We start from the raw sequence: 14614 nt of genomic DNA on the forward strand, positions 1-14614 counted from the left end.
TATGTTGTTAATGTCACAGATTATATATTTGTATACTGTGTGCCCATGAACAAAGATTTATAATTAGTTTTATGCATCTATCTTTAAATCATATACAAAAGGGGAAGTGTTATGAATCAAAGTACAATAGTACTGGCTTATAAATTAACTTTTGTAGTTACCTTTACGGAGAAGGCAATGGCACCCCACTCCAGTACTCTTGCCTGGAAAATCCCAGGGACGGAGGAGCCTGGTAGGCTGCAGTCCATGGGGTCGCTGAGAGTTGGACACGACTGAGCGACTTCCCTTTCACTTTTCACTTTCATGCATTGGAGGAGGAAATGGCAACCCACTCCAGTGTTCTTGCCTGGAGAATCCCAGGGACAGAGGAGCCTGGTGGGCTGCCATCTATGGGGTCGCACAGAGTCGGACACTTAGCAGCAGCAGCAGCAGCAGCAGCAGCATCTCTTCATTTTAACCTGAAGAATGTGGAGAGACTAGTAAACTGTGTGTCTTTTCAGCATTTCTTGTGTGGCAGGTCTATTGTAATGAAGTCCCTCAGCCCTTGTTTACCTGAAAATGTCTTAGTTTCTCCATCATTCTCAAAAGATAGCTTTGGGGGCTTTGGAATTCTTGGTTGGCAGTTTTTTTTTCCCTTCATGACCTCATGCCACCCCAGTGCCTTCTGGCCTGCATGGAATCTGATGAAGAGTCACTGTTTATCACACTGAGGAGCTCTCCTTTGTGATTAGCTCTCTCTCTTGCTGCTTTCAAAATTCTAAGTTCTAAGAAATTGGCTGTAATATATCTCACTGAGAGTTTTTTTAGTTTATCTTGCTTGGAGTTAAGTTAAGCTTCTTGACTGTGTTGCTGTTGTTCAGTCGCTCAGTTGAGTCTTTGCGACCCCATGGAATGTAGCACGCCAGGCTTCCCTGTCCTTCACATCTCCTGGAGCTTGCTCAACATGTCCATTGAGTCAGTGATGCCACCCGACCATCTCATCCTCTGGCGTCCCCTTCTCCTCCTGCCTTCAATCTTTCCCAGCATCAGGGTCTTTTCTAATGAGTCAGCTCTTCACATCAGGTGGCCAAAGGATGGGAGCTTCAGCATCAGTCCTTCTTTGGCGCTCAGCCTTCTTTATGGTCCAACCCTCACATCCATACATGACTACTGGAAAAACCATAACTTTGACTATATGGGACCTTTGTTGGCAAAGTAATGTCTCTGCTTTTTAATATGCCTTCTAGGTTGGTTTAATATGCTTTTCTTCCAAGGAGCAAGCATCTTTTAATTTCATGGCTGCAGTCATCATCTGCAGTGATTTTGGAGCCCAAGAAAATAAAGTCTGTCACTGTTTCCATTGTTTCCCCATTTATTTGTCATGAAGTGATGGAACCAGGTGCCATGATCTTAGTTTTTTGAATGCTGAGTTATAAGCCAGCTTTTCACTCTCCTCTCTCACCTTTATCAAGAGGCTCTTTAGTTTCTCGTCAATTTCTGCCATTAGGGTGGTGTCCCCTGCATATCTGAGGTTATTGGTATTTCTCCTGGCAATCTTGATTCCAGCTTGTGCTTCTTCCAGCCCAGCGTTTCCCATGATGTTCTCTGCATAGAAGTTAAATAAGCAGGTGACGGTACACAGCCTTGACGAACGCCTTTCCCAATCTGAGCCTGTCTGTTGTTCCATGTCCTGTTTTACCTGTTGCTTCCTGACCTGCATACAGGTTTCTCAGGAAGCAGGTCAGGTGGTCTGGTATTCCCATCTCGAAGAATTTTCCACTGTTTGCTGTGGTCCACACAGTCAAAGGCTTTGGCATAGTCAATGAAGCAGAAAAGTAGATTTTTTTTCTGGAATTCTCTTGCTTTTTCTATGATCCAACAGATGTTGGCAATTTGAGCTCTGGTTCCTCTTCCTTTTCTAAATCCAGATTGAACATATGGAAGGAAGTTCTTGGTTCATGTACTGTTGGAGCCTGGCTTGAAGAATTTTGAGCATTACTTTGCTAGTGTGTGAGATGAGTGCAATTGTGCGGTAGTTGGAACATTCTTTGGTATTGCTTTTCTCTGGGATTTGAATGAGAACTGACCTTTTCCAGTGCTGTGGCCACTGCTGAGTTTTCCAAATTTGCTGGCGTATTGAGTGCAGCACTTTCACAGCATCATCTTTTAGGATCTGAAATAGCTCAGCTAGAATTCCATCACCTCCTCTAGCTTTGTTAGTAGTGATGCTTCCTAAGACTCACTTGACATCGCACTCCAGGATGTCTGGCCCTAGGTGAGTGACCATACCATTGTGGTTATCTGGGTCATGAAGATCTTTTTGTATAGTTCTTGTGTCGCCTCTTCTTAATATCTTCTGCTTCTGTTTGGTCCATACAATTTCTTTCCTTTATCGTGCCCATCTTTGCATGAAATGTTCCCTTGGTATCTCTAATTTTCTTGAAGCGATCTCTAGTGTTTCCCATTCTGTTGTTTTCCTCTATTTCTTTGCACTGATCACTGAGGAAGGCTTTCTTCTCTCTCCTTGCTCTTCTTTGGAGCTCTGCATCAGATGGGTATATCTTTGTTTCTCCTTTGCCTTTTGCTTCTCTTCTTTTTCAGCTACTTGTAAGGCCTCCTCAGACAGCCATGTTGCCTTTTTGCATTTCTTTTTCTTAGGGATGGTTTTGATCACCACTTCCTGTACAATTTACAATCCTCCATCTATAGTTCTTCAGGGACTCTGTCTATCAGATCTAATCTCTTGAATCTATTTCTCACTTCTACTGTATAATCGTAAGAGATTTGATTTAGGCCATACCTGAATGGTCTAGTGGTTTTCCCTATTTTCTTCAATTTAAGTCTGAATCTAGTAATAAGGAGTTCGTGATCTGAGCCACAGTCAGCTCCCAGTATTGTTTTTGCTGACTGTATAGAGCTTCTCCATCTTCAGCTGCCAAGAATATAATCAGTCTGATTTCGGTGTTGACCATCTGGTGATGTCCATTTGTAGAGTCTTCTCTTGTGTCATTGGAAGAGGGTGTTTGCTCTGACCAGTGTATTCTCTTGGCAAAACTCTGTTAGCTTTTGCCCTGCTTCATTCTGTACTCCAAGGCTGAACTTTCCTGTTACTCCAGGTGTCTCTTTACTTCCTACTTTTGCATCCTGGTCCCCTGTGATGAAAAGGACATCTTTTTTGGGTGTTTAGTTCTAGAAGGTCTAGAAGGGCTTCCCTGGGGGCTCAATTGGTAAAGAATCCGCCTACAATGCAGGAGACCCCAGTTCGATTCCTGGGTTGGGAAGATCCCCTGGAGAAGGGATAGGCTACCCACTCCAGTATTCTTGGGCTTCCCTTGTGGCTCAACTGGTAAAGAATCTGCCTGCAATGTGGGTGACCTGGGTTCGATCCCTGGGTTGGGAATATCCCCTGGAGAAGGGAAAGGCTACCCACTCTGGTATTCTGGCCTGGAGAATTCCGTGGACTGTATAGTCCTTGGGGTCACAAAGGGTCAGACACAACTGAGTGACTTTCACTTTCACTTTCTAGATGGTCCTGTAGGTCTTCATAGAACCATTCAATTTCTACTTCTTTGGTATTACTGGTCGGGGCATAGACTTGGATTACTGTGATATTGAATGGTTTGCCTTGGAAACGAATAGAGATCATTCTGTCATTTTTGAGATTGCATCCAAGTACTGCATTTCAGACTCTTTTGTTGACTATGATGGCTACTCCACTTCATCTAAGGGATTCTTGCCCACAGTTGTAGATATAGTGGTCATCTGAATTAAATTCACCTATTCCGGTCCATTTTAGTTCACTGATTGCTAAAATGTAGGTGTTCACTCTTGCCATCTCCTGTTTGACCACTTCCAATTTACCTTGATTAGTAGACCTAACATTCCAGGTTCCTACGCAATATTTTTTTACAGCATTGGGCTTTACTTCCACCACCAGTCACATTGACAGCTGGGCATTGTGGATTTTTTGCTTTGGCTCCGTCTCTTCATTCTTTGTGGAGCTACTTCTCCCCTCTTCTCCAGTAGCATATCGGGCACCTGCCAACCTGGGGAGTCCCTCTTTCAGCGTCCTATCTTTGCCTTTTCGTGCTCTTCATGGAGAGTGTAGATTGGATGTGTAGATTCATGATTTTATCCGTTTTGGGAAGTTTTCATTATTTATTCAGCAATTTTTCTGCTCTGTTTCTCTCTCCTCCTCCTGGGAATCCTACAAGGTGTATCTTGATATCTTTGATGGAGACCCACAGGCCCACCAGGCTCCGTTCACTTCCTTTCATTGTTTTTTCTTTACAGTTCAGACTGGATGTTAATAATTTCAGTTTAGTCAAGTTTTTTTTTTGGATCCTTTTTTCACTTGTCAAATCTGTTGAGCTCCTCTAGTGAATTTTTAAATTTCAATTGTTACACTTTTTAGCTCTAGAATTTGTTTAGTTTCTGTTCATAATTTCTACTTCTTTGTTGATATTCTGATCTGTTCTTACACTATTATCCTGATGTCCTTTAATTCTTCATCCTTGATGTCCCCTGACTCATTGAGTATTTCTGAGACAGCTGATTTAATATTCTTGACTATTAACTTGAAAGTCCGGACTTCCTATTTCTTTGTAATAAATCATGTGATAACCATGGAAGTCAGATTTGTTCCTTGGGGATTATAGATTTTTGCCTGTTGAAGGCTGAATTTTGCAAAGAGTGTGTTTCTTGCCACTGAAAATTTTCTTCCGTTGCCTGTCTGGTCAGCCTGTGGCCTGGGGAAGACATCCTTGACTGTCTGGCTGCAAGCAGGAGGGGGAAGGTGCTGTCTCTTTAAGTCTTCCACTGGGCGGCACTTGGGAGGCTGTTGCTGCCAAGGGGGCCAGAACCAGGACAGCAGCTGTGCCCATCCCTCAGGGCAGGGCCGGGCCAGCCAGAGTGCACACCCCACACGTGCAACGCGCCAGCCACCAGCACTGCACAGAGTGGGGAGTGGGGCTGCCCTGCCTTGAAGCTGCAGCTGGACCCCGTGGACTGTAGCCCACCAGGCTCCTCTGTCAATGGGGTTTTCCAGGCGAGAATACTGCGGTGCATTGCCGTTTCCTCCTCCAGGGGATCTTCCTGGTCCAGGGATTGAACCTGTATTTCTTAGCTCTCCTGCACTGGCAGGCAGGTTTCTTACCAGTAGTGCCACCTGGGAAGCCCCTCGGTGGAGAGCAAGCTTCTGGGTTCTGACAGCTCCCCTCTCCTTTTGGCAGACCCCTGTGTGCTTTGATGCACAGCCCCACCCCACCAGCCCCCACGTCCTCCTGCAGGCTCTGCTCCACAGCCTCCAGCGCCTCCGCCACCTGCTGCGTTACGTTCTCCTCTTCACTCCACAGCAGCGCTTTGGTCCTGATTCCCAGCGGGGCTTGGGTGTTTGGTGACACCTCGACCCATCTCCGCTTCCTGGGCGCCACGCCCTTGCATGTGTGTGCGCTCACACTGCCCTCTGTCCGCTGAGGTTACCGTTTTCATGCGGGGCAGGCACCCCGCTGTTGCTGTGGATTCAGGAGGTTTTGCAGCAGCGACCTGCTGCCTGCCTGGCCACTGGGCCTGCTGCGGCCCATTGGGACCCCCACTGCCACGGCCACCCCGCCTCCCTCGTGGTGGATTCCACGAGAGCCTCACCCGCCATCCACAGCAGCCTCCTCTGGGCCTTTGCTTTCTCCTCTTGGGGTGTCGGTGCTTCTGGCCCAGCGAGGCGTCCCTCCTTGTTTCCCCTGAAGTTGTATCTTCATGCACTCACGTTATCTATCGATATTTGTACCTTGATGATAATTTTAAAGTCCTGGACCAGGGAAGGGTCGAGAGTATTTACAGATGTGCTGTTTGGACTGAGAAGTCTCCCAGCAACAGATCTGCTTGTGAGTCTGTCCAGACTCTCAGAAGTTTTGCACAGGCCCAGTCTCTGGGACCGCACGTGCGCCACTGAAAGCTGGAGTGAGAGCATCCCTGACCCTTTGGCGAGTCTGGCAAGAACTGCGGTCACCCCTCCGACCTGCCAGCCGGCGGACACAGGACAACACCGCCGTTGGTCTGCAGGGCCAGGGCAGGAGACACACGCCTGTGTTCAGATACAGGTGAAATGCTCAGGCTTCTTGGTAGGCAGAGCCCCGCACAGGGAGCAGCCAGCCTTTCTCGTGCCGGGAATCACAGGGGTATCCCTGGCTTCCTGAGGCCCTCACACGCATCAGACAAAGCACACCTGTGTCCGTCCTGACGCACAGGCTGGAGGAGGGTCAGCCTCTCGCTGAGGCTGCCAGGTTCCAGCCCCAGGTCGAGGGGAAGGTCCTGAAGCTCTCGGTGACCACCGCAGCTCACGGCGGGTGGGGCGCAGACCCGACTGTCTCTGAAGCGTCACCTGCTTTGTTCTCCTCGACAGTATGACAAACCCTACATCGTGGATTCCCTGTGATTTCTCTTCTGTAGAACACAAAGGACCAGAGAGAAAGAAAGCAACCTCGAGCAGGAGACGTGGCTGCAAACCAAGCCTCCGCATCAGGTGAGACCCTCCGCAGTCTGGGCACGTCGAGATCTACCTACATTTGATTGTCTAGAATGTCCAATATTCTCAAAAGAAAAAGAAGGAGAGAAATCACCAGAGAAAGCCAGGGCTGGGACCCTTGTGTCTGTGATTGCAGACAAGGGGGAGCCTGCCAGGAGGTCCGTAGACAGCCCCTGCCCCTGCTGAGTGCCAAACAGTGGTGGGCTCCAGAGGTGAAGCTGGGCACGGGTCTAAGCAGCAGCAGCAAATGTCTGCCCGGGCTGAGGGCCGCTCTGGTGTCCTCTCCTGTGGCCCCACCCGAGCTGAGGAGCCCAAGAGTGACGGCATCTGAGCTTGTGGTGGCTGCAGGGCAGGGTCCTGCAGACACTCGGGCTCAGCCCCGCCGCACCCCGCCCGCCAGGGTCTCCAGAGCTTTCACACAGACCTCCTCATTCGTGAGTTTTCAACCTTTCAGAGTGTAAACAACATCCGCCACTCAGCTTTTCAACAGTGAACGTTCACGATGCTAGCTGCTCACGAGCGTGCGTCCCTGAGTACAGGACACCTGGGCTGTTAACTCTTCAAAACGCCTGACGTGGGGCTTGGCGCCTCCGACCCCTGGGAGGGAGCGGGCAGCCGGGAGGGCTAGTTTGATGTCTACGTGGTTCCACGTAAGGACCACAAAATACAAACATGCTGTCAGTGAAACTGGTGGAGAAGAAGGGAGGTTGTTCCGTGAGCCTGAGCAAGCAGACTGACTCCGAGGAGGAAAGGCGCGGGGTGGGCGCGGGGTGTGCCCCGCACGTGGGGAGGGTCTCCTGTGGGCGGTGAACCCGCTGGGAGGTAAGGGAGTCTTGGGCGGGGACTGAGGCAGAGGGACGCCCAGGGCACCAGCCCCGCTGAGTTTAACCTTCACAGACGTGCAGGAGGCAGAAACAGAGAGCCAAGTCCAGGGCTGACTTGCTTTACGGGTTAAGCTGTCCCATAAAACCGGGACCCCCAGGTGTAGAGGTGAACAAGAGGGCCCCAACACTCCACCCCCAGCCTCAACCCTTGGGGAGAGGGGAAGAGAGCAAAATCACTGCTGACTCTTGGACCCCGGCCAACCCGACTTTGTGAAAGGGGGTGACCCTCTGAGACTCGCCCTGCATCACGCAACGCTGCTTCCTTGCGGACGACACGGACAGAACACGGAAAACAGGCCGCTCCTTGTCCAAGTGGCCGACGCCCCGTGGAGACAAGGCCCCTGAGTGAGAGTCAGCAAAACCACGGGAGAAACAGCCCAAGGGCCTCGGGACTCAGCAGGTGAAACCACCAAATAACTACAGGGTTTACTTTGCTTAGAGAAATAAAAGACAAAGTTCAAAGTATCTGAAGAGAACAGAAAACTGTTAATTACCAAACACGTTTGAGGGGCTTCCCTGGTGGCTCAGTGGTAAAGGCCGAACTGCCAAAAGCAGGAGACCCAGATTCCATTCCTAGATCAGCAAGATGCCCCGAAGAAGGAAATGGCAACTGCTGCAGTACCCTTGCCTGGAAAATGCCACGGACAGAGGAGCCTGGTGGGCTACTGTCCATGGGGTCGCAAAGAGTCGGACGCAGCTGAGCATGAGCAAAACACGTTTGAGAAAGAACGAAACAGAGCTCACAGACGCGCGAGCGGCAGGAAGAGGCGCACGGGGCACAGACGCACGAGGGGCAGCAAGAGGCGCACGGGGCACAGACACGCGAGGGGCAGGAAGGGGCGCACGGGGCTGAGCCTGCACTCTGCTGCCAGCGCTGGTTCCCGCTGTCTGGGGCCTGCGTGCAGGGCCCTGTGCGGTGTCTGGGCTCCACTCCCATCCCTGCCCTGAGGTGCTCACGGGGATGTCTCCTTTCTCTGCAGGAGCCCAGGGACCTGAACCAGCTGAGTCCCGCATCCAGGGGTCCTTTTCCACCAGGATCCCAGCTGCGGAGTCTGTCCTGGAAACCCTCCAGCTGCCGTCCCCGCTGCAGGGCCGTGACCAGGACATGTGGCCTCAGGTGCACCAGGACACTGTCCCCAGCCGCCAGGAGCCCTGGACCATGGAGTCCACAGTCATCAACATCCCTGGAGGGCTGGATGGCGAGCTGGACGTCCAGCAGGTGCCCCGCACGCTGGCAGTGATGCCGTTCGTCCAGGCGCCTGAGAGCCTGCCTGGCATCAAGGAAGAGTGTGGGGAGGAGGGGACCCCGGTCATCAGAGAGATGGGGGTCCGCACCCCCACGAAGGCCCCTGTGCCCAGCAGCCCCACCCCCGTCACCATGATCATGATGCCGGAGGACCCGGAGCTGGGGGACAGGGCACCTCAGCTCGTGTAGAGTCAGAGCGCGTCCCCCAGGCCCCCAGGCCGCCCCTCCCTCTGGCTGGCATTGCCCATGCCGCCCAGCCTGGCTTCCACCTCGAGGAGGACACCTGGGCCCCACCGCCCACCTTCAGAGTCCCCCCACCCCCGCCCCGGCATCAAGAGGGAACAGCCAAAGCCCGCTGCTCTGGCTACGAGGAAGAGTCTCATGAACTCGCATCTCCCTCACTCCAGGAGCCGTATCTTAAAGACCCGCCTAGTTTTCTAAATACGTCTATATGTTATTCCAGAAAGAAGGCAGATTCAAGATGGGCTGGCTGCCACGCTTTCACTTTCGCTGATTATGAATGTTTTGAACTGTATGACTTTAAGGAGCTTTTTAAGAAATGCTTCGGAGATCTTTATTAAGTTTTATGGGAAATAATAAAAGTTAATTCTAACGGCAATGAACTTGAAATCAGTCCTGGTAGATGGCTTTTGGGCAGTGGCTTTTGTGGAGGGCTGGCGACCGACCCTAGCCCTCCCCCATGCTGGCGCTGGGCTCTGCAGCCGGGCAGGAACCAGGCCTGGTCTGGGCCTCCAGAACAGGCTCCCAAGCCTGTCTCTGGGGGGAGACCCTGAATTGAGGTGTGACCCTCCAGGCCTCTCTGGCTGAAACTAGAGGAAGAAAGTGAGCTTGGAGATAAGTGGTGGGCACACAGAAGGGTGGGCTTCTTTAAAACTAGGCCTTGAATCAAAAGCAGCCTGGGTGCAAGATTCCAAGACAAAGTCAGGGACTGAGGCAGAAACTGAAATCAAGTGGCCAAAGCTGAGATTCTAGATTTCTCAGCGCTCTAGATTTCAAAGTTTAAGATCAATGAAAACGAGCTCACAATCAAAGATCAAAAGAAAACACCATCATGAGTAGAAGTCAACAAACAACAAAGGTGGATTCAGGCCCTGGGAACTTGAGATTTGGAATCAGAAATGCAGAGTATTCAGTTGGGTGCATAAAATATGTAAATACATGACAATCACAAAAAATAAGCAATAAGTGGGTTTTCTGCATGATCAGAAGGACATGTAAAATAATTTTTAGAAATAAATACAGTTGTTAAAGTAAATGAAACAATAAACAGAGTTGAAGAAAGACTTATTAAACTGGAAGATAAAGTGAAGAAATTACCCAGCAGAGAGGATGAGATGGACAGAGGAAAGGTCGGCAGAGATGGAGGGCCGAAGGGCATGTCGTGTGTCCAGCTGGAGGCCAGGAAGACGAGCTTGCAGGGAGGCGAGTATTAGGGTGACAGGGTCCCCTGAACTGACAAAGGATGTGGAAGCACAGACACGGGAAGCGTAGCGTGTGCCAAGCTGCGTAAACGGACACCTCCGCCTAGAGATCTCGAGGAGGAGGGCAGGAAGGTAACACCAGGAGGGGGACATCACAGGCTGACAGAAATAGCAGTCAGTATGGAAGCATGGACCCGACGACGCCAGCACAGGGCGAAGACACGAGGGTCAGCACTGCAGGTCTGGCGCAGTCAGTATGGAAGCATGGACCCGACGACGCCAGCACAGGGCGAAGACACGAGGGTCAGCACTGCAGGTCTGGCACAAGCAGAGGTGAGGAGGGACGGGTGGGTGGCGGGTCCCCAGACCCAAGGGGAAGCCCCTGGCCTCCTTGCTCAGCTGAAGCCAGACTAGATTTTCTTAGAAGCAGAGTAAATAACAGGTCCCAGGTCCTTAAAATCTTATTACAATAAAAATTATGGAATCATCTTAAACCATGAGAAATTTATACGGCTTTCTTAATAAGACTGTATGCCCAGATGGTGACTGCAGCCAGGAAATTAAAAGTTGCTTACTCTTTGCAAGGAAAGTTATTACCAACCAAGATAGCATATTCAAAAGCAGAGACATTACTTTGCCAACAAAGGTCCATCTAGTCAAGGCTATGGTTTTTCCTGTGGTCATGTATGGATGTGAGAGTTGGACTGTGAAGAAGGCTGAGCACCGAAGAATTGATGCTTTTGAACTGTGGTGTTGGAGAAGACTCTTGAGAGTCCCTTGGACTGCAAGAAGATCCAACCAGTCCATTCCGAAGGAGATCATCCCTGGGATTTCTTTGGAAGGACTGATGCTGAGGCTGAAACTCCAGTACTTTGGCCACATCATGTGAAGAGTTGACTCACTGGGAAAGACTCTGATGCTGGGAGGGATTGGGGGCAGGAGGAGAAGGGGACGACAGAGGATGAGATGGCTGGATGGCATCACTGACTCGATGGACATGAGTCTGAGTGAACTCCGGGAGTTGGTGATGGACAGGGAGGCCTGGTGTGCTGCGATTCATGGGGTCGAAAAGAGTTGGACTCGACTGAGCGACTGATCTGATCTGATGCCCAGGTTTGTGACTGCAAGGGTGAACCTCAGCCAAAGTACGGGTCTCCAAGGTGAGCGTCAAGCGCGTGCTGGTGGTGGGCGCCAGCCCTGCCCCGAACCCACTGTGTGTCCTGGGTCAGCAACTCAGCCTCTGAGTCCCGGGGACACTGCCTTAAAGTCGGGATGGCAATCAGGTCCATTCACACCTAGGACCCTGGGAGGCGCTGGGGCTGGTCCAGTGCTCTGCCGCCATTGTGAGATTCTTCACGATCTGGAGCAAGTGTCTGGCCCCTGACGGGCCCTGGCTAGACGTCCACCCCAGGAGGCCTGTATGTGCAGGGGGACAGGGCCCCCACGGGCACAGAGCGGGTCTGGGCATCCCCAGCCGCCACACTGGGCCGTCCTGAGCATGTTCCTCCAAGGAGCTGGCTGTCCACCCTCCCCACACACCTCCCACAGGGTAGGGGGCCCCGCCGGGTGCTGACCTGCAGCGAGCTCACAGAGCGGCCCCGCCCCATGCAGTGTCCATCTGGGGCTCTGTGCTGAGGGCTCCCCACTCCCTGGGCTGCACAGAACTCCTCAGGCCTCGTCTGTGATGAAGGGCAACTCTGCCTGAGCTGAGCAGCACCACCAGGAGGCCCAGAGCTCTGCCCCCGCCCCCGGCGAGATGGATGGGCCCCCACTGCCACTCGAGTGGGGCCTGGACACAGCCCGCGGCCCAGGAGCGGCTTCCCACCTGGGGAAGACTGCGTGGTCCAAGATGCAGCCACCCAGGGCCTCCAAGCGTGTGGACAAGGACGCATTTCAACCAAGAAGGTATCCTTCGGGATTTAAAATAAGGACCATGTTCACGCCCAGCATGTGGAGTTCGGTACTGCCCAAAAGCCCAACGCCTTCCTGCCCACAGCCGCCTCCCATCGAGGTGGTCCTTGGGGAGGGGGCCCAGGGTCCAGAGCCAAGCTGGCGCAGTCGAGACACGGGATGCAGAACCTGCCCAGGATGCTGGGCTGGGGCCGCTGGGCCGCGGAGACTTAGCGCCCATCCCAGGGGACAGCACAGACGGTGGTCTCTGCAGGCATACTTAGGGGCTCGACAGGAGGGCACCCCAGACAACCCGCATGGGCCCTAAATCCACGCAGGGCGGAAACAGACACAGGGGAGGAGGCCATGTGAAGACGGAGGCCTGGGTCGGGCGATGCAGCCTGGGGCCCAGGGATGCCTGGCTGCCGAGAAGCCGGAGGAGGTAGGAAGGGCCCCAGAGCCATTGCAGGGAGCACCCCGACTCTGGACTGTGCGAACTTCTGCTGTTTAAGCCACCAGCACGTGGTCCTCTGCCCCGTGGCCCTGAAAACCAGCAGTGTTCCGCAAGGGCAGATGGTCCCATCCGTGGGCCTCCACACGGCCACGGTGCAGATCTGCTCCTGCCCACTCAGGCTGGGTTGTAATAACTGCAGGGTAGACGGGGATCATCCAGGTCTTGTCAGAGGACCAAGGGCCAGGGGGTGGTCATCCCCCACAAAAGATGAGTCCGGCAGCCACAGATGGAAGAAGGGTCCCCTGATCCCAAACCAGGACGTAACCTGCCTCCCCTAGAGAAGGAAATGCTCCCAGCAAAACAGCCAACGTCACTATTTCAGGGGATTTTCTGAGTGTGCCCAGAACGGACCCCATGCTATGAAACAGCACACTGTGAACTCAAAATTTCGCTCGCAGACAACTAGAGGCAGCCTTCAGAATGGCACCAGGGCTCCCCTCTGCTTTTGGCAGTCTGCGCCTGGGTGTGGGGCGGGGTTGAGGGCTGCGGCTTCAGCCATTCTGTCGTTGGAGGGGAGCACGTGTTGTGGGAGCCCACCTTGGCCCCCAGGCCCCGTCTCTGCGTCCCAAGGACTCTGTCCCTCAAGCGTTTCTACCCCTGAAGCCTGCCACGCGCCTCCCAGAGCAGTTCTACGTTGGCAAAATCACCAGGGGTCACGTCACGGCATTTGCACTGGTTTTGAAAAATGGATTGAACACCTGCCTTTTGGCTAATACGATAATGGGGACATAATACTGAAAAGTGGTCTTCATGAACAATGTGGACGGCAGTCAGGGCTGTGGGGGCCCAGTAGGGTGCAGCCCAGCATCCACCTGGAAAGTCAGGACCAAGATTGGCCAGGAGCGGGCCTCGGATGACTCCCTGCTCTTCCTGCTCTTACCGGTCTAAGATTCTGGACTCACCGGGCTCTGCAGTGTGAACCTTTGCAGAGGAATTAGAACTAGAAGCCTATCTTCGGCCAGTTTTGAGCAGAAGCAGAAACCAGAGGGCTTGAGGGAAAGGCCCAGGGCCAGGGTGGGGAGGGCAGGACTCACCTGCCTGCCACGCTCCCCAGGGGGAACCGCGTCCTCTCACCTGTGGGGCTGCCTGTCGGTCACTCCTCCTCCGGCTCAGCAGCCTAGCTTCCTCTGCTGCCTCCATGGCCCCCTGGCCTGGCTGGAATCCCAGGTGAAGTCAGAAGCTGCTGCCACAATTCTGATTCAGATGAGACTCAAGTCAAGTTGGGGTGCGGGGGCTTTGCAGCCAGGACAGAGGACAGGTCCTGGGGGTGGGGGTGTGGGGTGTGGGGTGTGTGTGAAGTGTGTGTAACCGTGGGGGAGGGGGTGGCTTTGCAGCCAGGAGGGGAGGAAGGGCCTGGGGTGGCTCCTTGGCCAGTCACAAGGCAGTGAAACTGGAAACGACCTGAAGGCCACTCTTCCCCGGGAGGCTGGGCATCCCAGCAGCCTGGGGCAGCTTCCTCCACTGGAGGGGGTCCTGGAGGATCCACAGGAAGATCCCTGCACCCCATGCCATAGCACTCAACACTGGCACCTCCGTCACCCCAGCCCGAGAACCTCTGCTGAGCACTGCTGTCCAGGGCAGCGGGGGTGCCTGCGAGCTCACTCCTGGAGGTGAGAGGGCAGCAGGTGCCCCGAGAAGGACGGAGACAGTGGAAGAGGGTCTGAGGTCTGCGATTTCACATGGGAAGCCTGGGGTCCAGGCCGTCCGCAGGAAGACCGACCGATCGCCTCCAGCTGGAATGGGGTTACACCCCGCCCCCACCCCACCCCCCCACCAAAGCGGCCCAACTGCGCACGGCGCCCAGTGCCCGGCCCCGACCCCACCGAGGCGCTCACCGCACGCTCCCGCCGTCCCCCAGCTCTCGCAAGGCGCCCCCACTCCCCGCCCCCCTGCACTCGCTCCGTGGGGTCCCAACCCCGCAACCCCGGCCCCCAACGCGGACCCACAGCGTCTCCGCGGAGAGGCTCGCACCCGACTGGCCCCCCAGGGAGGCCGGTCCGCGCGCCCCTCCGTCTCCCAGCGCCCGGGGGCCGGAGGGGCCGGGAGGGGCCGCCCCCGCCCGCGGAGCCGTGTGGCCCCGGGGCCCGCGCCGACCCGCCTTGTAAGGCAGAGGCCGAGCGAGGCCGGCCTCGGTGCGTC

General features: G+C 53.9%; 1 protein-coding gene across 5 annotated transcripts in view; it reads left to right on the forward strand.

Moving 5' to 3' along the window:
* Nucleotides 1-9252, forward strand: part of LOC133233808 (probable palmitoyltransferase ZDHHC11B) — a 47006-nt gene extending 37754 nt beyond the window's left edge. For all 5 annotated transcript variants that reach the window (XM_061393940.1, XM_061393944.1, XM_061393945.1 and 2 more), the window contains 2 exons: nt 6424-6496; nt 8364-9252. In XM_061393940.1, coding sequence (XP_061249924.1) covers nt 6424-6496; nt 8364-8818 — 528 coding nt within the window. In that variant the 3' untranslated portion in view covers nt 8819-9252. The remainder of the gene's footprint in view (nt 1-6423; nt 6497-8363) is intronic.
* The last annotated feature ends 5362 nt before the right edge of the window (nt 9253-14614 follow it).

Source organism: Bos javanicus, chromosome 20 (assembly GCF_032452875.1).
Source record: "Bos javanicus breed banteng chromosome 20, ARS-OSU_banteng_1.0, whole genome shotgun sequence".
NCBI lineage: Eukaryota > Metazoa > Chordata > Mammalia > Artiodactyla > Bovidae > Bos > Bos javanicus.